The 24,720-nt window shown below is 46.5% G+C and overlaps 1 protein-coding gene across 7 annotated transcripts in view; it reads left to right on the forward strand.

Moving 5' to 3' along the window:
• Positions 1-24,720, forward strand: part of PPFIBP1 (PPFIA binding protein 1) — a 218,856-nt gene that overhangs the window by 106,166 nt on the left and 87,970 nt on the right. For 4 of the 7 annotated variants that reach the window (XM_054987877.1, XM_054987878.1, XM_054987879.1 and 1 more), the window contains exons 3-9: positions 40-245; positions 9,012-9,098; positions 10,135-10,248; positions 11,121-11,252; positions 14,894-14,986; positions 15,845-15,937; positions 18,746-18,860. In XM_054987877.1, the coding sequence (XP_054843852.1) occupies positions 40-245; positions 9,012-9,098; positions 10,135-10,248; positions 11,121-11,252; positions 14,894-14,986; positions 15,845-15,937; positions 18,746-18,860 (840 nt within the window). The remainder of the gene's footprint in view (positions 1-39; positions 246-9,011; positions 9,099-10,134; positions 10,249-11,120; positions 11,253-14,893; positions 14,987-15,844; positions 15,938-18,745; positions 18,861-24,720) is intronic. The other 3 variants (XM_054987880.1, XM_054987881.1, XM_054987883.1) reach the window with 1 other exon arrangement.

Genomic DNA, 24,720 nt, shown 5'->3' on the forward strand with positions numbered 1-24,720 from the left:
GATGCTGTATTTGACTCTCAAAATGCTTGTGTTCTCTAGGCTCCAAGGCTCTGGAGTATTCCAATGGCATATTTGATTGCCAGTCTCCTACTTCTCCATTCATGGGGAGTTTGCGAGCTTTGCACCTGGTGGAGGATTTGCGTGGCTTGTTGGAGATGATGGAGGCAGAAGAGAAAGAAGGTCTGCGGTGTCAAGTCCCTGATACGACAGCGGAGATGCTGATGGAATGGCTGCAGAGTCAAATGGTATGACGGTGCAAGGGGTTACGTTGGCGGATTGTTGCTCTGTCTCACCGGTTAATGCGCTGCTACAATATTATCAGGAACCTGCACATTGGACTGCAGTTCCGTTTATAGGGAGTTGTCTGGGAAAATGAGTGGCATGCCTTGTTTTTCATCGTTAATTTCATAAAGGCATTTTAATGAAAGCGTTTTGAATTTTGTTTTGAAAATTGTTTTTTGCATCTTTGCTGCATTCTGCTTCAGAGATGTGAAACATTAGCTCCTTCATAAATTCTTCTGGTTTTGATTTGGCTTATTTCTGTTTTTTTAAAAAAAATTTCTACCCTGTCTTCTGTGCCTGTTGACCAAGGATAGTGGTGGTTGATGTAGTAGAGCTGAGCCACATTTTCATTATATTTGATTGACAGCTTGAAAGTTGTGGTGTGATTTCTCCCCCTCTTTTTGCAAAAGCTGTCAAAAGGTGGGGAGGGGGTCATGTTGTTTTGCACGGAGCCGACTGCAGTTGCTAATTCAAAGTCAAAGTCAAAAGAGTTTATTGTCTGTAGCCATAGGCGGTCACAGTTTAGTTGCTAATTCACAGATGATCCTCAGCAGTTATCAGATGTAAGGGGTTGAACTGCCAGTGGCCTCCAGAAAAGTGGCATGAAAGATCACTTAAATGGGGGGAGGAGGGGGCTATTTCATGGAAGACAAAAGATTTTGTGAAACCGTCTTCCTCCCCCTGCTTTGGCTCAGTGCTGTTTACTTGTTGGTCCCCTTTTAAGCTCACTTAATCCTATTGGGAGCAGCTGAACCAGTTGTTCCTGAGCTAGCCTGAACTAGGTTTACCAGCACTGCCTCAGCAAACACTGGCAGATTTTAAGGCGGAGCCTGGGGAGGGTGGAGTTTGGGGAGGATGTGACATCACTTCCTGGGGGTGGTCTAGGGATTTCCCCTAAACTTTACCATAGAAACCTGGGGAAATCCCTACAGCTTCACTCCAGAGGTCTTTCCCCCCCACCTTGCTTTCTTGAGGCCAGGGGATTAGGCATGTGTGAGGACAGGCATGTGTGGAAAAGTTATCTCGTAAATCACCATGGCCTGCTAGGTTGTTCAGGAATGGGTGTGGTTCTTTCTTGAAAAACACTTACTAACTTGCTTACTAACAAGATTTTTACTTCACCTTTCTGCTCTTACAGGGCCACCAAGGTGGGTTGGTGTTCTATTAATACTGTTCTATACCTCTCCTCATCTTTATTCCAACCTCCGCTAAGTTTGGTATTGTAAGAAGGCCTTCATACCATTATTTGAAACAGAATTATAAAAAAATTGACTCTGCTCACATTTGGAAAGGACAGCCTTGCGTCTCCTATTCATTACAACTTTTTGAAGTGTAACGTATTTTGCCCATCAACTGGCTGAGAAGCTGGATGTGTTGTTCTGATTGTACTTACAATCAAGACCAATAAAAATGGAGCAAGATGAAAGAAGAAGATTGTAATCTTGCAAACCCTTGGTAGGAATTTTGCTTTTTGGTTGAGCTGAGGTGCCACCTAGTGGAAGCAGTCGCCTGCGCGTGCCGTCCGAGTTCAGTTTCAGTCCTTGTACTTTCATCTTAGTGATTCCTGTCAGATGCAGATACAGCCCGATTCAGTCTTGAACCTGATTTAAACATGAGGCTGGTGAGGAAAGAGATCTTCCCCGTGTGACTTTGCATGAGCTCAAGATCTTGTTTAAGTGGTATTGCTACCCATGCAAAGTGCTTATATGTGGTTAATTTGTATGGCAGCACCATGTCCCCAAGGGCTACAGATCTCTGGAATTCAAATTCACCCGTTTGCACGAGCTGCAGCATAACTTAAACAAGACTCTGAGCCTGTGCAAAGTTGCATATGGAAGTTCTTCGCCTCCACCAACTGGAAGCCTTCAAAGCTTTCTGTTCTCAGACAGAGACTCTTTATTTTATATATGCAATAGATGGCCCTGTGCTTAAATCTACTTTTTGGGTTGGTGGGAGTTTTTATTTTGATCATGTGAAAACCTGTGTCAAGTCTCTAAGGGTGCAACTCAAAGACAGGTTTAACACCTTGGTAGAGCGAGGCCCGAGGTCTTCAAGATTAATTTCAGCCACCGCCTCTAAAAGTTCGTCCTGATGATGGGGGCATAGGATGAGGAGACGGGGCGAGGAGGAGCTTTCTCCTGTCACACTGTTACTTGCCTGGAGAAGTTGGGATTCTTTCTTTGAGTTATTAAAAAGCATAGGAATCTCTTTCCATCATGAAGTTGGATAGAATAGTGTTTTCATCTTGACCTCAAGAAGCTAGTCTCAGGTACACAGTGATCTTGCTAGTTACATGGTTTTAGCAATATATGGTATGGTTACATTTTCCTATTTAAGCCAAGGTTCTTGTGTGCTCTGATAGTCCTACAAAGTGATGCTTTGCTTGAAGGAACTTGTTAAAGTTAATGTGATCACTCTTCAGAACTGATAATACCCAGAAAAACCAGCTTCAGCTACCAGAAAATTTCTTGCTCTTTGCATGAATCCTCCTTTTGTTTCGTGCTGTTTTGCCTAGAGCCCTGCCCACGCCACACTAGACATGGGCACAAATGGAAAAAAAACCCCGAACCATCCATGAACAACGAACAGCAACGAACATGACCCTGTTCACAAACATGTTCGTTGCCCTTTAAAGATCCCTTTAAACGATCAGCTGGCAGGTGGCAAGAGGGGGTTCCCCCCTGCTGCCTGCCAGCTGATCGTTTAAAGGGCCCTTTCCTGCCACGTGCAAGGGGCAGGGCCCTTTAAACACCCCACAAACTGACCTTCCCAATGTCCAATACCCACCAGATTTACAGGGGACATAGTCCTTACTGTCCTCCGAAGACCCACCAAGTTTCAGAGAGATTGCACCCCGGGAAAAGCATGATCCATGCCCCCCCCTTTGTTGTCATTTTCTCTTCACAGTGGCAAAAACAGGACTCTCTGCTGGAAATACTTTGAAGGGTTAAAGCCAGAAGGAAAGCCTGAAGGAGTTCAGATGGAGTTCAGTCCCTGCCTCTGTTGCCGGGTGAAAGGCGCCAGACTGTCTGGCTTGACGAACCACTGAGGCAACGAATGAGGCTTGCAACGACCACTTGTTCATTTAGAATGGAGCCTCACAAACGACTTGTTCACAAACAGACGAATGGGCTGCTCGTGGGTTTTTTTGTTCGTAATGCTGTTCGTGCCCATGTCTACTCCACACCCCTCCCTGAACTCTCTAAAGCTGTCTTCCTTCAGATCCAACCTACTCTTGACTTTTGCATAACCCTCAGTCCCAACTGAAGTGAAGCCTAAATAATGTGTTTGCACGGGTCCTTCCCCTGTCATCTTTTCCTTCTGCTTTTTCATGTCCCCTCCCCACTTAACATTTAGATGTGTATGTTCCCTGAGCACAGAGTTTATATTGATGATACTGTATAAGTACATGTGTGTATAAAATATAGTTCAGGAAAAAAAATTTGATTAATTTGTTCTTTCACAGGTTTTTCTTGTGAAAGCAACAGAAAATCGACCAGTTGTTGATAAAAGCTGTTTTAAGTATATAGCCGTTTGGGCAGCTGTAGGATTAGTAAGCTTGGATTTCTGTTGCATTTAATCCAATTCATCATGGATTGAAATGTCTAAAGTGGCAATAAAATCCTTGTGCTGAACACACCCTCAGGAGGAGGGAAGGCAGAGGGTCGGAGCTTGGCGCATGAGGACGAGACCTATTCCAACAATATGGTTTCCCCTCTTGTTCTGTTGCACAGCCTTCCTCTATATTTATCACACTGGTTTGCCTCCAGAGATGCTGTTCTTGTTGCACTGTCCAACCATGATGCTTGTGAGCATTTTTGGAAATGCAGAATGTGTAGTTAGATCATGTCAGGCCTGCTTCTCATTTTCAAAATCCCCCTCAGCCATCTTTTGCTGAATCTTGTTTTTTCTTGCTTTTACCTGCCCTTTTACTTGTGTTGCAAATTCTGAGTATATAAAAAAATTATTAGTGTTTAGGTGCTGCTTGTGCATAAAAGGAAACACACTTCATGCTGAAAAAGATCATGTTCATTGTGCCATTTCTAAGCAAGGAAAATTTATATTCTACAAAAAGAGATGTGAGGTCTTGAGGCACCTTAAAGATTAACAGTTTTCTGTTCCAGCATAAGTTTTTTGGACATGAGCCAGTTCATCTATTGTTGTAGACAATGAACATTTATGCAAGAAGTAGAACTTGCATAAATCAAGGTGAACCGAGATTTGTCGTTGTCTTTGCTGTGACAGACCAAAACAGCTTCCCTTCTGGAATTACATTCTACCACACACTGATGTAACTCTAAATCATGTTGTGTGTGTGTGTGTGGGGGGGGTGTCCCTGCAGGGTAATGCCTTTTTTTCTGGCACAAACAAAGACCACCTGCTGAAGGCAGTCATTTCTTAAGGGATCTACAGTTATGGAGCTCGTAAAGTACTCCTTTCCACCTTCTTTTTAGACATTTGAGGACTTCGCTATAGTGGATCTTTGAGCTTCTTGCCATTTCAACCTGTGAATGCAGAGCTCCCTTCCTTTAGGCTTTTGACTCCCTTTTTATTTATTTATTTATTCAATTTATATATCGCCCATCCCCAGGGGCTCTGGGCGGTGAACAATTACAATCGATAAAAACAAAAACTAAAATCAATATACAAATAATAAAACAAATTAACAAGGTGCAGTGGTGGGGAGAACCTTCCCCACCCCAAAGGTGGGAGGCCGACATGGCACCGCCCCCTTCAATCACCAAACGCCTGGCGGAACAGCTCTGTCTTACAGGCCCAGCGGAACGATAATATGTCCCGCTGGGCCCGGGTTTCCATTGACAGAGCGTTCCACCAGGCTGGGGCCAGGACTGAAAAGGCCCTGGCCCTGGTTGAAGCGAGGCGGGCTTCCTTAGGGCCGGGGACCACAAGTAAATATTTATTCGCTGATCGGAGTGATCTCCGGGGAACGTACAGGGAGAGGCGGTCCCGAAGATATGCCGGTCCCAACCCACTCAGGGCTTTAAAGGTAAGAACCAGCACTTTGAACCTGATTCGGAATTCAACTGGAAGCCAGTGCAGCTGGCGCAGGACAGGTGTGATGTGTGACTGGTAAGGTATACCAGTCAGGACCCGTGCCGCCGCATTCTGGACCAGTTGTAGTTTCCGGATCAGGCCCAGGGGTAGCCCAGCGTAGAGTGAGTTACAGTAATCTAGCCTGGAGGTGACTGTTGCATGGATCACTGTAGCCAGGTCCTGGGGCGTCAGGTAGAGGGCAAGTTGCCTGATCTGACGAAGATGGAAAAATGCAGACTTTGCAACCGCCGTGACCTGGGCCTCCATCGATAGGGAGGCATCCAGGAGCACACCCAGACTCTTTACCACTGGCAAAGTTGCCAGTGGTGTCCCATCCAGGGCAGGGAGCTGGATCCCAACATCTGGCAGCCCCCGTCCCAGCTGCAGGACCTCCGTCTTCACTGGGTTCAATTTCAGCCTGCTCTGTTTCAACCATGCCGTCACAGCCTCCAAAGCTCTGGCCAGATTGTCTGGGGCCATGTCTGGCCGACCGTCCATCAACAGAAAAAGTTGGGTGTCATCCGCGTATTGATGACAACCCAGCCCAAACCTCCGCACCAACTGGGCGAGGGGGCGCATATAGATGTTAAATAACATCGGGGAGAGTATCGCCCCTTGGGGAACCCCGCACACCAAAGGGTGACGGAGCGATAGATCTCCCCCGAGCGCCACCCTCTGTCCCTGACCCTGGAGAAAGGAGACCAGCCACTGTAAGGCTGTCCCCCTAATCCCCACGTGGGCAAGGCGGCTGGCCAACAAATCACAGTCAACCGTGTCAAACGCTGCTGTGAGATCAAGTAACACAAGCAGCGCTGACCCGCCTCGATCCAGATGCCTGCGAAGGTCGTCTGTGAGGGCAACCAAGGCTGTCCCCTTTTGTTTTCTGCATAGATCCTTAGAGTACTTTCATAGATTCTTAGAGTACTTTCAGATGTTAGTTTTTAAACTATCATCTGAACAAGTGAGCTGTAACTCACAAAAAATCATAGTGGGACAAATGTTGATATTCTGTAAGGTGCCACTGGACTTTGGTCTTATTGTTAAGTTAGCCTTGTGTTGGCCTAGTCACAGACCTGAAAGCCAGCCGGAAATGCACCTCTCTATTCCTGTCAGGCTCTGCCAGGTAGATCTCAGTAACTTCTAGTCAAGTCTCTGTAGTGTGGCAGGGGAGGAATTCCCTCCGTCCCCAGCCACCGTCTTGTTCCCTGTTGATTAGCTTCTCATATGGGACCAACTGTGGGTTCCCTGGAAAGTGTACTTGGGTGTACTCTTTGAGGTAATCTTATAAATGACAGACCCTGGCTTAGAACACAAGAGTGAATGGCAACTCCTGGGCACGCTGCTTTGTTTAAGGTAATGTTGAAACACCTGGATACTTGAGAGGATTCATGCCATCTCAGACATTACCCGTGGTTACTAATTTGGAGTCCTGCTAACTTGAAGGAGAAAATCCAGTGGGAACATTCAGCCTTAAACTCTTCTCTTTTAATTGGTTTGGGTTAAAGATGATGATGATGATGATGATGATGATGATGATGATGATGATGATGCAGTGTAGCCTTCAGAGATTATGCGTGGTTAACCACTGTTAATTGATGGGGAGGGTCATGGAGTAGCTGACACGTGGGGAGCATGCTCTCAGGATTTTACCAGCACTGGTTCCGTTTTCTCTGTTTTGTGACTGGGATAACCACTGTGGTGTGGCGGTTAGGATGTCAGCCTTTGACCAGGCAGGTCCAGTTCAAATTAGAACTTGGCCATAAAGTTTACGAGGTGACCTTGGCTCAAACTGAGGCTCTAACTAACCTAACTAATGAGAGTTTTATAAAGACTGAGCAGAACGTCTTGTACGTTATCTTGAGCTCCTTGGAGGAAGGATGTGTTACAATTTATTCATCCTCAGCTATCCTCGGTGTGGGAATTACCTTGTGGGCTTCCACAAGGCGCAGTCTTCTCCCCCATGTTATTCAACCTCTACGTAAAGACTTTAGGAGAACTCATTCGTAGCTGTGGAATTGGATGCCATCAGTATGCAGATGATACTCAGCTCTATAGCGCGTTATCCAAATATCCTAGTGATGCAGCAGAGGGACTGAGTCACTGCTTGACAACTGCCATCAGTTGCCTGAAAGCAAAAAAAACCTGAAATTAAACCCAGACAAGACGAAAGTGAAGCTCGTTGAAAAAGCAGTGATCTTGCTTCTGACCTTTGTCCTTTAATGAGCTTCAGTTAACCCTAGATGACTCAGTTAAGAGCCTAGGAGTTATACTAGACCAGTGTCGCTGCTAGAGAAGTAAGTCAGTGCAGCTACAAAAAAGGTCTTCTCAGAGCTCAGACTAGCCCGGCTCCCTACTTTGACATGGACGATCTGGCCGCCTGCATTCATGGCACAGTGACATCAAGAGTGTAATGCAGTCAACATAGGTCACCCTTAAAGTTGATTCAGAGACTGCAGCTGGTACAGAATGCCGCAACTTGTTTACTCTCAGGGGCTAGATGGAGCATGCCTATCACTCCCATTCTGCAGTTACTCCATTGGCTTCCCATCGGTTACCAAGCTCAGTTCAGGGTCATGACGATCAAAGTCCTTCATGGGCTTGGCCCTTCATATCTGTGCGACCGCTTCACCCCCTGTGTTCAGCCGTGCCATCTTCACGAATCTGGATAGGGCCTTCTGCAGATACCATCCTGCAGTTGAGCAAAACCAGTAGCCGCCTGCGCATGCGTTTTCTCTGTGGTAGCCTCCACCTTACGGAATGGCCTGCCTGAGGAGGTCAGGAAAGTTCCCACTCTTCTGGCTTTCCACAAACTATGCAGAACTGAATTATCCAGGAGGGCTGTCCACCCAGATTATAAGAAGTGTCATAAGAAGTATCTTAGAGAGATGCATTGGTAGGGACAGGAACTATATGTTACTCAGTTGGGTACTGTTTGCTGATATAGACATGCACCTACTAGGGAGTTTTCCACATTGCTAAATATGCAATGTAAATTTGTTATGCTTTGTTTCAGAAAGATTTCCTCTCTATGCTCGGTTTTATGCTTGTTTTTTAAAATTTTCTGCTACTGTACCATACCATGCCGTACTGTACCGTACCGTACCATACCATACCATACAATGAGTGTCCTAACTGTTGTTCATTACTTTGCCCAGTTAATATTCTAGCTGTTGATTATATTTTCCGCTTACATTGGATGATGATGATAATTTACAACATTTTTATCCCACCCTTCTGCCCCCAAAATATAAAACGCAAAATCCTACTGCATTTGATTAGTCATCCAAATAATTCAGTATTATTTCCTTATTAAAATGCAGTCAGTTCCAGCTCCTCAGGGCAGAGGGTGACGATCCATTGTTTGTTTTTGTTTTTAAAAAAATTCCATCATTAATCTCTGGTTTTAAGGACATTTGACGAGCATTAGACGGCATGGCATGAATGTGTTTACTTAGCTGCTGATCTTCTGAATTTATATAATAAAATTTATATAATAAAATGGGTATTCTAATATATATTGGTTGTGGAAAAAAATGTATCTTTTGTAGCCTTGGAGTGATGATATCCTGAATTCTCTCTTACTGCTTGGAGTTTTATTTAACTCTATTCTTTCAGAGTCATATTCCCAGAACGTCGTTACACCACGTCAGTGATTCCTTTATTTTATTTTCCAGACCAATGGGCATATATCTGTTAACGGAGATGTGTATCAGGATCGGCTCACACGTTTGGAAAATGATAAGGAATCTCTTGTTCTACAAGTAAGTCTTTCCCCCTGGTTAGTTTATTGCTTACACCTAGGAATCATAAAACTTAGAATGCTGCTCTGGAGTGTTATAATTTTATTTAACAGTAGATTTCTTGTTCTCTCACCACCCCTCTCTAACATTGGTCATTATCGCTGGAAGGTTTTTGTAGAGTACAGAGATGTTATTAGAAGGGTGGAAAGGGGAAATTTTCTAGAGAGAGTGAGCGAGATCTCAGGAAAGCAAGAGGCAGCACTGGCCATATTTTCCAAGACTTACTATTTGCCGGGACAGTGCAAATGAGCTTGCTGGTTCAGATGTGATGGGAGGAGCTGTGGCCCAGTGGTAAAGCACATTCTCGATATGCAGATGGTCCCAGGTTCAATCCCCAGAATCTCTAGTTAAAGGGATTGGATAGTAAGTGTGATGCGAAAAGTCTGTCCGTAAAACCCTGGATTGCTGCTGCCCATCTCAGAAGGCAGTGCTGGTCTGGATGATCTAAGGGTCGGACTCCTCTAAGGCAGCTTTGTGTGTTCCTGTCCTTCAGGGCAGCTGCGTTTCCTGCTCCAATATTCATGCAGTAGTTGGGAGATGCATGCTGAGTGGAGGCTGATCTCCAGCTACCATGTATGCTTCCTTTGGCTCGTCCACCCACCCTTATGTTGAGGCGCATTTCACTGGAAAAGAGCGCTGTGTTGGTCTGTTGTGAAGGCTGCAGCAGTCAGTTTTATGCCTGTGGGTTTGCTGATAACCTTAGCATAAACCTGGAGAGAAGCCTTACAACATAAAGGGAATTTTGTAAAGTCCTTGAATTTTACGAAGGGAACCTACAAACATCCTGATGTCCGTTGCTTGTCCTCTTCCGTCCCTTTTATCTCTCATCACTCTTGCTTATACGTATACTGAGATTGCTTTGAAGACAGCAGTAATTAATCAGAGTTCTAAATTCTTACTTTTATAATACAGTTTTTTTGGATGAAAAGTGCTCTCTAGAATTGGGATGCTTACCGTAAATATTCTCTGTGATTAAGAATCTCTTATTATTTTACAGGTGAGTGTTCTTACTGACCAGGTGGAGGCCCAAGGAGAAAAGATCAGAGACTTAGAGCTCTGCCTAGAAGAGCACAGGGAGAAACTGAACGCAACAGAAGAGATGCTGCAGCAGGTATTACAGAGTTTAGTCTGACTCTCTTGTGAGCTCAGCACTGGAACTAGTAATAATACTGTCACTATGATTTAATAATGCTCTGTTCCCTACTGTTTTATTACCGTTCGTTGTCTAGTAAGAACCATTGAAACTGTAAACTGTTTGTAGTGGAAATGGCCTGGATAGTGGTTGAGCTATAAAGGTAATGAGAATTCCTTGTTGCTAACCCTGCCTTTTAAGATAAGGTGACCCACGTACAGGTAGCCACGCTTCTGTAACACAAATAGCTTGACAGAAAAAGGAGCTTTGGCCTGTGGAACCTGTTGCACAGGTATAAGAGAAGCTGTACTCACCTGCTGCAGTAAGACCTTACGACCCTGACTTACTTTGCACCTGGTCGCCCTGCCCGTAGACCTGCCCGTTCTCTTAATCGCAGTCACGGGGGTATTTTTCAGTGGCTGAGTCTTCAAGGTGGCTGTATGAAAGGTACAGACGATGGAGCTGTGGAGCTCTGAAGCATTTCAGCCTGAGGTTCCAGCGAGGACAGGGGCACACCCGGCGCCCATTGCACCCTGAGGTGTGCGTGTTGTGCCGTTCTGTGCCCGAGTTGTCCTGCTTTGGTCTGATCCACCGTTGATTGTCTGAGATCGGAAAGACCTGGGTTCAAGTCCCCACTGTGCCATGAAGCTCACTGGGTGGCCAGTCACATGGTCTAATCCTGTCCTACCTCACAGGGTGGTTGCAAGGATAAAATGGAGTGATGGCATCTGCTGCTGTGAGCTCCTTGGAGCAAGGGCAGGATAAAGATACACTACAAAAACAAATGTATTGTGATTTTTTTTTAAAAAAATCCTTCCCTAGTTAAACTAGTCTCTGTTACTTTTCTGTAGGAACTTTTAAGCAGAACGTCCCTTGAAACTCAAAAGCTAGACCTTATGGCAGAAGTATCTAATTTAAAGCTCAAGCTGACCGCTGTGGAGAAGGACCAAGTAGACTATGAAGACAGGTTCAGAGACTCAGAGGTGAGAAGTGTAAAACAGATCAGCCAAGACTTGAGATTTTTCTATCTTTTTTTTTAATGTGTAAAATGTGACTTGCTCCTGTTTGGAGTGGGGAGGGTAGTAATTTTTTTTTTTAATCTCTCAGCCTTTCTGTTTACCTTTTACAAGTAGCTTTGCTCTGTGATGTGTTGCCTTTGTCAAACTCTGCTAAAAGCATAAGGTCTAATCCATTCCCGACTTGTCTTACTGACAACTTCATCTTCCAGAAAATAGAGATGGAAACAACGGTGTCTGCTATCTTGGATTTGATTCTCACCAACAGGGAAGAGCTGGTTGATGAAGTGAAAGTAGTGGGCACCCGGGGTAGTAGTGACCACGTAATTCTGGAGTTTAAGATCTTGGGTGAGGGAAAAGCTGAACATAAGAGGTATAGGTTGGATTTTAGAAAAGTTAATTTTAATAAGCTCAGAGTTATGCTGGGGAGAATCCCATGGTCAGAAAAACTCGTGGAGAAAGGAATTCAAGATGGGTGGGATTTTCTCAAAAGTGAGATATTGAAGGAACAATCGCAAACTATTCCAATGAGAAAAAAAAGGGAGGTACCTAAAGAAGCCGGGGTGGCTCCGTGAACAGCTTTCTAAAGATCTGAAAATTAAAAAGACAAACTTAAGAAATTAAAGGAGGGCTGTATAACAAATAATGAATATAAACAAAGAACCAGTGCGTGTAGGAAGAGTGTTAGAAAGGCTAAAGCTCAATATGAGCTTAGGCTAGTGAGAAATGCTAAACACAACCAAAAAAGATTCTTTGGTTATGTTTGGAGCAGGAAAAAGGACAAGGAAGTGTTAGGTCCACTGCAGGGAGAAGAAAATGAGATTTTAACATGTGATAAAGAGAGGGCAGAATGGCTCAGTTCCTGTTCTGCCTCAGTCTTCGTTTGCAAGGGGCGATGTGCTCACCTTGGTAGAAAGGAAACATAGGAGGAAAACGTGGAATTGCAGCCGAGGATAGATGTTGGGGTGGTCCATAAACACCCAGCTATGAAGATTCTCTGAGTTAACATGAATGTACGCAGATCAAGAGAGGGAGCGCATGAAGGGCTGAGCTGGTGCCTGGCTCTCATGGCCCTTTCTTGCATGCCCAGGGTGATGCTGATTGCCACTTTGGGGCCCGGAAGGAATTTCCCTCCAGGCCAGATCGGCCAGGGATCCTGGAGGGTTTTTTGCCTCCCTCTGGGCATAGAGCAGGGGTCACTGAGGGAGGTGAGAGGGAAGAGGGCTATGCATTTCCTTTTTAGCTTTATCAATATATGAATCACTCGCAAAATATCCCGGTCCTCCAAACCTTTAAACAGGATCCCTTTGGCTTTGTCGCTGTGTTCATCCCATTGCCTTTGCATTTCAGGTTCCTCATTTGTCAGTCTTGGATCTTTAATGGTGCCCCGAACTCCTTGTTCCATGGGCTGGGTCTGCATGCAGGCTTTCCAGATGACATAGTTTCTTCCGTTCAGCCTTTCTATCACGGCCACTTGCTGAATGCTACAGGTGGCCAGTTAGTCTGTCTGTCTGTCTGTCTGTCTGTCTGTCTGTCTGTCTGTCTGTCTGTCTGTCTGTCTGTCTGTCTCTCTCTCTCTCTCTCTCTCAAAATTCCACGCCCCACCCCCCCAGGACTCCAGAAATTTCCAAATTAAGTTTCCCATAGGAAACAATGGCCAAATTTTACTGAATTTGCTCTGTATTACCGAACCGAACTGGAGAATGAATTCAATATTCTCTGAATTCCTAATTTTTGTTCAGTTCAGTACTACCAAACTGGATCAACTGAATTTTTTCCCTGCGCAACACCCCTGGGTTGGAGAGATGCCAAGTTGTTCAGCAGTAGATTATGAATTGTTATGTTGTGAAGGTGTGCTGCCTGCCCATGTCCTGTCCTGTTCCAAGGTTTTGTGAAAGTACTTCACGTGCAGATGGTGGAAAACAGGCCTCCAAGCCACCACAGAACCGTGTGGATTTGGCGGGGCAGAGGGACCACCCTCAGGAAAGAAGAGATTCCTCCGCTAGACTGTTCTGAAAGGTTAACAGTGTTGCTGGAGGAGGAGATGTCGTTTCTGCTTGCAGAATGTAATACGGGGAACTGTGCGACTCCCTGTACCGCGTTAAAATGCTGTGTTGCCTGTTAGTTTAGTGCTCGGTTCCTTTTCTTGGGATCAGAATACGGCTTCCTTATATGATTAGAAGGTTTTAGAAGTGGGAATGGAGATCCCTGGGCTGTTATATCCTAGTCAGAAGGTGGGATCTGAGGGGGCAGGGATCTCCATTCCTTCTTACGTGGGGCAATGGGAGTTTCGATTCTTGGAAGCTTATACTCTGGAAATCTTGTTGATCTTTTAGGTGCCATTGACTTGAGTCTTGCTCTTCTAGTGCAGACCAACTGTCTTCATGAAAGTGTGATCCTAAGAACACTTTCCTGGGAGTAAGCCTCACTAAATAAAATGAGGCTTACTTATGAGGAGAAGAGACTTGCCTAGGATTGCACAGTCTGTCTCTCAGTTGGATAAGCTTGACTGGCTGCAAGTGCATTTTTCAAATATTCATCTCATTCTTCTCCCTGCTTTTTATTTATTTAGAATATTTCTGTGCTCTTCTATTATTTTCTCCATTGTCTTTTCCAGATTGTAGAGGCACATCTCCCTGTTAAGGTGTCATGTTTGCCAATGGCAATAAATTGGTAGATAGAGACCTAGTGTGTGTCGTGGTTACAATGCTGGACTAGGATCTGAGACCCAGGATGGGACCCCCAATATGCCATGGAAGTGACCCTGGGCCAGTCAGTCGCCCACTCACAGCCTAATCAAGCTCACTGGGCATGCTCTTGTGAGCATGGAAGGGGGAACGTTGGCTAAAATGTGCTAGGTGGATTTTTAAGAATAAAAAGTCAGGTAAAGGTGGCATTTTGACTTGATCTCAAGGCCCTACACCAGGGGTCCTTGGTGAGCCACGGGCAGTCTGAGAACTGTGAGAATATGTAGTGGACCCCCCCCCCCCCGCCAGTTGGCTGCCATGAGGGCAGAATCCAACACCGAACATCGGGAGAACAGACAAAACACTGGGCACTTCCAAGCCAGGCACCCTGATGGAGGAAGCTGCTCTGTAGGGGTGATGCCCTCGGATATAAAAGTGATGCTGCCTGCTGGGTTCTTCTGTGGTACTTCCTGCTCCAGTGATGTGGAGGAAAGTCAGGGCTGGTTCTTTGCTTCAGAGCAGGAATGCTTTATCAGGGGAGACATGGGCCTCAAGGAGAACGTCAGTGGGCCCTGTTAGAGCTCATGGCTGTGCGATAACGCAGGGGCAGCTGCTCGGTGTACGGCATACACAGCTTTACTTGATGCTGAGTGCTGTAATGCAAATCTCAAGCAGCCCTGGGTGGCAGCTTTTGCTTTCTTCTGTTTCCCCACACACAAAGAAGTCACAGCAGGAACCAAGAAGAGGGAAGACAGCTAATAATGGGTACATATGGATGTTCATTGAAGTTGCCTTTAAATTTGAATTTCACAACAGTACTTACAACAAAACAAAAAATGTGTTCCACCTAATTTGCCTTGTGCTACTTTTCTACTAATATTCCATCATTTTTGTTTTCTTACTGACTTTTTTGTTAAACAGGGTTTGGTGCAGGAAATTCACGAATTGCGCTTAAAAGTAGGAGAGATGGATAGTGAGAGACTTCAGTATGAGAAAAAACTTAAATCTACCAAAGTGAGTAACCATTATTCTAAACGAAGACAGGGCTGAGTATTTGATTGAACCCTGTACATCTTTTGATGTTGTGAACACATTCCAGTTGTATCTCTGTTTAACAGATTTATATGCTGTTTGCTTTGTATTTAAATATTCGGTTGCACACGAGTTAGGCCTTGAAGCCGTCTGTAAGACATCACCAGAACGGAGCCTCCAGGCCACTGGAGGTGCTGCTTGTAGGAAGGGATGCAGCCATATGCGTGGCTGCCCCGATCCCTGTAATGAGGGGGCTTTTTGAGCTGCCACCATGGGTGGGTGGTGGTCGGGAGGCCTGCATCTGCTATCCCTGTGGAGAGGTGATGCCGGTTGAAACAAACGGCAGCTCTGTGTGATACCGCCAGGCTGTGAGCCTGCTGCCAGTCCCGTAGAGGGTCTTGCTGCATTAAAAGACCAGCTCATAGAGAGAGAGCCGTTCGCAATAAAAGTTGCTGTCTTCACGTCTGTTGAAAGTGTCACAAAAAGCCTGACTATTTTTCTCTCCTTTTCTTGTAAGAAATGGTTCTTTCTTGAAAGCATTGCTGTTGTTTCCGGGATCCTGCTAATGACAGATGTAATAGGAAGGGCAAACAGCGAGCGTTACGGGGGGCCTTCTCACCCGCCTCCCCACCCGTTGGTGCCTGCTGGCTGTGCTGCATGGCACTCGGAAGCGCCAGCCCTTCCTGGGTGGCGCTGAGCGCTCGAGGGCTCCCGTGGAGAAGTTCAGTTTGGCTTACCTTGTAAACGTGCTTCAGACGAATGCCCAGTGAAAGTGGACAGTTCCGGCCTTGTATTTTTTCTACCTTTACTTCTCTTTCATTCCTTTGTCTCTGTTGCCAGTCTTTAATGGCCAAACTTTCTAGCATGAAAATCAAAGTGGGCCAGATGCAGTATGAAAAGCAGCGGACGGAGCAAAAATGGCAGATATTGAAGGTGTAGTAGACTGCTGGGGCCGGGCTTTTGAGTCGTTCCTTGCCACAGATGTTGTGGTCTTGTTTCTATCTTGTTCCCTGTCTGTACTTTTAAAACGCTTTCTGTGGATATGATGTCTGTACGTGTCTGTTTTTCTTAACTCCTAGAAACTGGCTGTTGTTCTGTACTTTTTGTTTTGGAGCACAAGTATCATTTCGGTTGCAAGTGTGTGTGTGTGTGTGTGTTGGACATCAGTAGCTCTCCATGGCGGCTTCCAGTCAGAGAAAAATGAGATTGCAGGTTTGACAAATAATAATCGAGCCTTAGTTGCTAAAGAAGACCCATCCAGTAATAATCCCAAACGTGGCAGGTTTACATTTGACTGGGTCACGCCTTTCCCCGTGCAGGGCTTGGCACCTGACTTGGGGCCTGAAAAAGTCGTCCAGTGCCGTGCACCCTTCAGGCGTGCAGGTTCCAGCAGGGTCTGTGCGTGGGCGGCTGCGGCTGCGGCTGCGGCTGCTGCTGTGAGGGCCGTGGAGCGCAGGGGGAGCAGCCCCTATAGGCCCAGGTGCCACGACTGAAGGAGAGCCAGTGGTGAGGGTGGCAGGGGGCTCTTCCCCTTCTCTGGTGGGCTTCACATGACGGCCCTGCAAAGAGAAGCTGGACAGCCTCTTCAGTACCTAACTGCAACCTGAAGTTCCAGAAATAATATTTGAAGGCGAGTTCTAAAAAGGGTAGGACATCATTTTTGCCATCGCGGAGGATCCTTTTTTTTAATCCCAGGCCAGGTTAGAGATTTGGATGAATAGTGCAATTTGTGGTTTTAGTTTTGATACTAAAACATACGTATTTTCTTCACATTGTGTTTTCAGTTTCAGTTTTTTCAGTTTAACAGAATAAAAAATAACCAGCGGCAGGAACTCATTAGAACAACACATTAGCATAACTCATTAGCATATGCCATGCCCCCTTGACATCAACGGAAGTGTGTCATTAGCATAATTGATTTGATCAGGCCCGAAATGGCTGGGATTTGGCTGCTGCCAGACGGGGGAGTGTTCCCCCACCTGGCAGTGGCCCGATCAGAGCCATTCTGGCCCCAATCCAGGCCAAAAGGGGCCCAAAATGGCTTAAAATGGCCATTTTGGGCTCGTTTTGACCGGGATTGGGCCCTAGGCGGGTTTGGGCCGGGATCAGGTCAGTGCTGGGCAGGGGAGGGTTCCCCCACCTGGCACTGACCCAATCCCAGCCATTCTGGCCCTGATCCCAGCGGAAATGGATCCCAAAGGGCCAAAAATGGCCATTTGAGGCCTGTTTGGTCCGGGATCAGGGCTTAAAGAGCCCGGAACAGGTCAGTACTGGGCAAGGAAGGGTTCCCCCGCCCGGCACTGACCTGATCCTGGCCATTCTGGCCCCTATCCCAGCAGAAATGGGCCCCAAAGGGCCAAAAATGGCCATTTGGGGCCTGCTTGGGCCTGAATAAGGGCCGAAACAGCCCAGGTCAGGTCAGAGCTGAGCAGGGGAGGGTTCCCCCATCCGGCACTGACCCGATGCATGCTGTTTCTGCTCCGATCAGGGCTGTTTCGGCCTCAAACCTGGCTGAAACGGGCCTAAATTGGCCATTTTGGGCCCGGATTGGGGCTGGAACGTCCGGGACTGGGTTGGTACTGGGCAGGGGAACCCTCCTCTGCCTGGCACCAACCCGATTCCAGCTGTTTTGGCCCCAATCCTGGCAGAAATGGGCCCAAAATGGCCAAATGTGTCCATTTTGGGCCCGGATTGAAGCCAAACCCCCTGGGATCGGGTAGGTGCTGGGCAGGGGAGGGTTCCCTCCCCCGGCATGGACCCGATCTGGGCCATTTCAGCCCCGATCTGGGCCCTTTCAACCCCAATCCAGGCCGTAATGGGCTGAAAATGGCCATTTTGGGCCTGGATTGGGGCTGGAATGGCTGGGACCGTGTTGGAGCTAGGCAGGAGAGGCAATCCTGGCCGAAATGGGCCCAAAATGGCTGAAAGTGATCAGGGCCATTTCGGCCCCAAACCTGGCCGACACCTGGGCCTGGATCATGGCTGGAACGGTCAGCATTGGGTCAGTGCCAGGCAGGGGTGGGTTCCCCCGCCTGGCACCAACCTGATCTGAAATGGCCCCAACTGAGTCCAAAATGGCCCAAAATGACCAAAAGTCAGATGGGCAGGGCCACCTGACTGTGACCTTTGGGGGGAACTGCCGGAACGGCGTTCCAGCACGTTCCCCCTCCAAATGAGCCCCGGAAATAACAGTTTAAAAAAAGGTTGCCACATCTTCAGATTGTATTTTGTGTCACTACAAAGTGGCTATTCTGTGGTGATTTGAAGCAGTTTTTTTTTCTTTTTGTTGCCAGCTAAATCGTGTATGAACTGAGCAACAGATCTCCATATTTTATGTTTCCACAAGACCAATTCATTTCTGTTGCTCTTCCCATCCAGCCACCAGAGTATTGATACATTTATTAATACTGCATTAAGTAGCATCTACTTAATGTGGGTGAAAATCTTTCATGCGTGCTCGGGGGGGGGGGAATTAAAATGTCCCTTATTAACATCTCGTTTAAAATCCAATTCAAGAAAATATTGTACATAGAAGTCATTATCAGAAGGTGTAGTGTTCCCTTGTCTGTGATTATTTCAAGGCACAGACTATTGGGGGCAACTTGGCAAGGTTCATCAAGAATTTGAACATCATGTTTAAACTAAAAAACGTCTCTAACTTGAATGCTAAACTTTAGCGTGAGGCTGTGCCTTTAAAGCTTAAAGCCGTGATATAAATATGTTGGTTTTGTATTTGCCCAGGAAGAGCTAGCACCTTTGAAAGACAAACTGGAACAGAAGGAAGCAGAAATAAAACGACTGCAGGAGAAACTGGCTCACCAGGCGAAAGGAGAAGTGGTTGACCCCAGTGACAGAGGTAAGATGACAACGGCTTGTAGATGGAAGATGACACACTTCCCAAAGCCTTGTCTCTGGTTTCCGATTGTGACTCTCTTCATCTGTTAAAAGCAAAATCCATGTGATATCTTTATTATTGCTATTACCAACAACAACAGTGTGCTTATATACTGCCCTTCTGGGCAGATCAGCGCCCCACTCAGAGCAGTGAACAAAGTCGGTGTTATTATACCCACAATACTGCTGGGGCTGAGTGGCTTACCCAAGGCTACCGGCAGAGCTTATGGCAGTAGTGAAATTTGAACCAGCAGGGTACTGATCCACAGCCCAACCGCTTAGCCGCTAAGCTACAGCAGCTCTTCAACCAACGTAGCACAAAGCACCGTGCAAGCTTTCGAGCTCTCGTCATCATTCATCATCAGGCCAGATGGTACAAAATTTTTAAAAACTGAGGAGAGGCAAAAGCAGATTTTTCAGAGCCTCAAGACCTGGCCGTGGCAGCATTTAACGTAAGATGCTGTGCAGGCTTATTTTTAATCCCTGTTCGTGTTAGATTACAGCACGTGCTTCCTGGGAAGAAGTAATATTAGTAGTTGTAAACATAAACAATGGAGAATACAGTTGCCTGGTGGGGTTTGGAAATCTCCCAGAGTGGCAACTCGTCTCCAAACTACGGAGATCTTTTTCCCTGGAGGAAATGGCAGCTTTGGAGGGTGAACTCTATGGCATTGTTTATACCCCAACTTTCTTCTCAGTGGGCATCCAAGGTGGCTTACACACTTCTCTTCCCCTCCATTTTATCCTCACAACAGCCCTGTGAGGTAGGTTAGGCTGAGAGTGTGTGACTAGTGCATGGTCACCCAGCAAGCTTCCATGGGAGAAAAAGGATTTGAACTTGGTTCTCCCAGATCCTAGTCCAACACTAACCGGTACACCACACTGGCTCTCCAAGATAAAGGCCAGCGAAGTCTGTCAAAACCAAGGCGAGAGGCACAGTTCTTTCTGAAGGCTGAGAGCATAAGCAAGCATTTGGTAGTCCTTATATTAACAGTGTTTGAAATAAATTTAAGATGGTGACAAGTTCTAGTTATTTGAAACAGTTTAACAGATTATCTTTTATTTTTATCACTGGATTCTTCATGCCAGAATAATGTACCACACACTTGTGTAGCGATACTCAGATGAACTTTATTGGAAGTGCAACAAGATCTAACTAAACCAAGTTAAAATAAAAATATCAACAAGCAAACCTCTCTCCTTTTGTCATAGATCCAGAGGAGTTAGCCGTGTTAGTCTGTAGTAGCAAAATAGTAAAGAGTCCAGTAGCCCCTTTAAGACTAACCAACTTTACTGTAGCATAAGCTTTCGAGAACCATAGTTCATCTGTGGTCTTCCTGTGCAGTCCCACATGGGGACTGCGCACGAGCAGGCCTGCTGACTTCGGAGATTTTTATAGCTCGAAACTACTAGGGGGCGCCCTCACCTCTCAGTGCACAAGCGCAGCCGCTTTTCCCGCCAAAAATGGCCTCTAAGAGGCGGAGCGCCCCCGACGTACCCTCAGTTCCTCTTGCCACCGACTCTAGAGGTTCTGGCTTGCGATTTCTCCAGTGGATAGAGATGTTCTTTTCTGCAGAGATGTCTGAGAAGGCTTCGTTCAAACGATGTCTGTCATGCGACAGGAAAATGACTCCTTCGGATGGACACTCGAACACGCAGGCATGTAAGTACTGCCGCACCTTCACCCTGAAGGCTAGAGCAGAATGGACGGGTACACTGTAGGCCTCTTTATGGCAGCGGGCCATGGCAGCAGCAGACCCACTGGCTTTGGCTAAGATCCCTGCCATGTCCAGTTCAGCTTCCCAGCCTGGGCCCAGGTCCTCTGGAGCCAAGACACCTCGCTCCCACTCATCCCCGGCCTGCTCCGAATCCTGACTGCCTTCGGAACCGACCACTTCATTGGTTTGGAGCACTTCAGAACCGGCAGTAACTACCCAATTGAATCCTTTGGGTTCGAGAACTCCACGCAGCAGACCGTCTTCCACGCTGGTAGTGATTCCTGACCTCTCCCCTTGGACCCAGCAGGATGGTTCCGTGGCCTTGAGGACGTCTGATCCGAAGACCCCCCACGAGCTGGTTGGCTTCAAGTAAATGATTGTCACCTCCTAACCGACGCAGCAGCAGCACCCCTTTGGTTCAGAAACCATCGGATCCAACAACTTCTTTGGAACCATCTGCGGTTCTAGATAAGAAGAAGAAGAAGAAACATCAATCCTCTAATCGTGATAAAGTGATATTGGAGAGTGTGATCTCCCCAAAACAGTCTGTGGAGTCTCAGACCGAGGTCAGATCCAAACCTCCCAACAAGAGACCCCGTGGGTCGATTGAGTGTTCCTCCTCCTGGAGCACTCATTGCTCTAAAGACTGGATAGAGGAGGATATAATATTGGTGGAGAAGCCACCGACCCCTTTGGGTTGGTCCAGGTCCCCTTGTCAAGGCTCCTGGTCTCCACACTCATCTCATGAAGAGAGGAGACTGCCTAGATGTGGAGACAGTCCATATAGCCATAGGGGAGACAGTCCCTATAATAGAGGCCAGAGGTTTCTGGATGTCTCAGCTCTGCGCAGGTCTTATAGAGAGAGCTCCTACTACTCTGACCGGCCAGTCAGGGATTGTTCTAGGTCTCCCTCAGTACGGCCCTATTCTTATTCGGGCTTTCATCAGTCCCCAAGTTCCTACGACTCACCGCCATCCAGCTCGCCCAATGGGGCAATTGGCCCAACAGAAGAGGCTTCAGCCACGGATAACTTCCATGCTTATAACGAGCTACTCCAGAGTACGGCCAAAGCTCTTGAAATTGACGTGGACGCTACGGAACCATGCTCTAAGAACAAGATTCTAAAACATACTTATTTTGGGTTGACTCCGGCTGTAGCCTTCCCAGTGATCGAGGGTTTTGTTGAGTTGCTGACCTGACTGAATCGAAACCAGCCTCCACTCCTGCTACGAATAAGAGGGTTGAGAATCTCTATAGGATGAAGGATGACCTCTGCCCTTTTTTGTCAATGCATCCTCCTCCTTCTTCGCTTGTTGCTGAGGACATGCAAGCAAAACCTAAGCAACACTTCTTATTCATCCCTTCAGACAAGGAGAGTAGGAAAATCGATACCATGGGAAGAAAGATTTATACTTCAGCAGCTTTTGGGGTAAAAATTGCCAATTACGAGGCGATGATGGCTGCTTATCAATTACTTCTTTGGAATAAGGTGGCCACCTTTGTCCTTCAGTTGCCTAAGGAACAGAGGGTTTTCCTTAGGGTCATCCAGGAAGAGGCAATACATCTTTCCCACCATCAACTTAACGTTGGCTGCAACATGGTGGGCACTTTGGCCAGATCACTGCTTTCAGCCATTGTTCTTCGTGGATTTGCGTGGCTGAAGATGACAGCATTACCGGTGGAGACAACAAATAAGGTTGAGGATTTCCCTTTCGAAGGGCAAACTTTATTCTCCAAGATAACATGTGAGTATTTGTCAAAAAAGCGAAAGGACAGGCTTACGGCTCGCTCCTATGGCGTCTTTCCGCAGCAGCAATACTCCGGCAAATCACAATACGGAACTTTTGCGAGAGGTAGACAGCATCACTTCCACCCTTATCAGGGGTATGCTTATCAACCGCACAGATCCTACCAAAGTCTGCAGCCTTCCTTTTCTAGGAGGAAGCAAAATCATAAGAGTAAACAGGGAGTGCATCAGCAACAGCCCAAGGAACAGCGCACTCCCACAAGCAATTTTGACAATTACAGGGACCTGACCCATTGTTTGGAGTCAGGTTACGTTCCTTTCTTTCTGAGTGGCGTAAGATCACTTCTGATGTTTGGGTTTTACAGATAGTTGAGTATGGTTATAAAGTTGAGTTTTTACAGTTACCCTGTCTCCGAGTTCCTACTTTCTCCACTCAGAGATCTCAATTTGGGGTGGTGGCTGAATTGTCAGCCCTCCTGGACAAAGGTGCTATTGAGGAGGTTATGGATAGTTCCTCCCTCTTGGGGTTCTACTCTAATCTGTTTATGGTGGAGAAAAAAGATGGGGGTTTCCACCCTATCCTGGACCTTTGTGAGTTGAATAAACTCGTCTGGACAGGCAGTCCTCACCCTTATACCACCACAGTCCTGGTTTGCAGTTATAGACTTAAAAGATGCTTATTTTCATATTTCTATTTTCCAGGAACATAAGAAGTTTTTATGCTTTACTTATGGTACCCTATTTTCCAGTACCAGGTCCTCCCCTTTGGGTTGTCCTCAGCCCTGCGTGTTTTTACCAAATGCATTGCGGTGGTTATTGCATTTTTAAGGGTTCAGGGGTGTTGTATCTTCCTCTACTTAGACAATTGGTTGATTGTGGGCCAGTCAGCCAATGACGTTGACAGACAGGTATCCACCACACTGTCTACTTGTTTTAAGTTGGGTCTGTTTGTCAACCAAAAGAAATCCAAACTTACTCCCTCAACTGTTACCCAATTTATAGGTGCAGTCATAGACGACATCCAGGATAAGGGGGTTTTACCTACAGAGAGGGGTATGAAGATAAAGGCATTCGTCAGGAATTTAAGAGATGTAGATTTCAACCGGCCAAACTTATTCAAGTCCTACTGGGGTATATGGTCTCTACGACTGTGGTAGCGCCTTTGGCAAGGCTGCATATGCGGCCGTTACAACTCTGGTTTACTTCAGTTTTTTAATCATAAAGGGACTCTTAGAGTAAGAGATTTAGTGTCCCCAGACCAGTTATTAACTCCTTTGACTGGTGGATGAGTGATTCTAAACTTTATGAGGGTGTTGCGTTTGGTTACAGATGACCTGATGTCTCGGTTATGACTGATGCATCCAACCTGGGTTGGGGCGTGCACTGTGAGGGGTCCTATGCGCATGGAGTATGGGACGATACTGAATGTCAAGAGCATATCAATCTTCTGGAACTGAGAGCAGTGTTGTATGCGTTGGTTTCCTTTTCAGATATCGTAAAGAACAAGACCATTCAGGTTCTGACAGACAATACGACCTCTGTGTTTTACATAAACAAGCAGGGGGTACGGTGTCTGTGACCCTGTGCCAAGAGGCGATGAAAATCTGGAACTGGGCAATAGATCAGTCGGTATGGCTACAAGCTGTCCATATCCCTGGTGTGGACAATACAGTGGCGGACCATCTCAGCAGGTTGCAGGGGGACAACCACAAGTGGTTCCTTCAAGACGAGTATTTACATCCCGTCTTTGCAGAGTGGGGTTTTCCCGATGTGGACTTTTTTGCCTCAGAGGAAAACCACAAGGCTCCCAGTTATTGTTTCAGAGGAAGAGTAGGCCTCGAGTCTTTTGGGGACGTGTTTCAACTTACGTGGTCCAATTGCCTCTTCTCCATGTTCCCTCCGTTTCCACTCCTAGTCAGGGTTCTCAGCAAAGTGCAGGGAGACAAGACGTCAGCCATCTTAATAGTCCTGTACTGGTCTCTACAGCCTTGGTTCTACTCTCTGAGGTTACAGACTCGATTGTACCATTTTCCGATAACACCGGATCTGCTGTTGTGGAGTGGGGTGTTTCACCACAAATTAGAAAAACTCAGACTGACAGCCTGGCTGATCCTCCAGGACAGGCCTTCTCTGAGGGAGTGACCCATGTGCTTGAGAATGCTAAGCGCCTCTCTACTTGCCAATCCTACACCCTTAAATGGAACAGATTTACTGTTTGGTGTCGGGGGAAAGGTTCTGATCCTATAGCTTCCCCTCTGTCAGAAATCCTGGACTTCCTGTGGGAAGGGTTATCTAATTCGTCCGTCAAGGTGTATCTGCCAGCCATTTCTGCCTTTCATCCCCTGATAGACCGTAAG

Source organism: Eublepharis macularius, chromosome 9 (genome assembly GCF_028583425.1).
Source record: "Eublepharis macularius isolate TG4126 chromosome 9, MPM_Emac_v1.0, whole genome shotgun sequence".
Classification (NCBI taxonomy): Eukaryota; Metazoa; Chordata; class Lepidosauria; order Squamata; family Eublepharidae; genus Eublepharis; species Eublepharis macularius.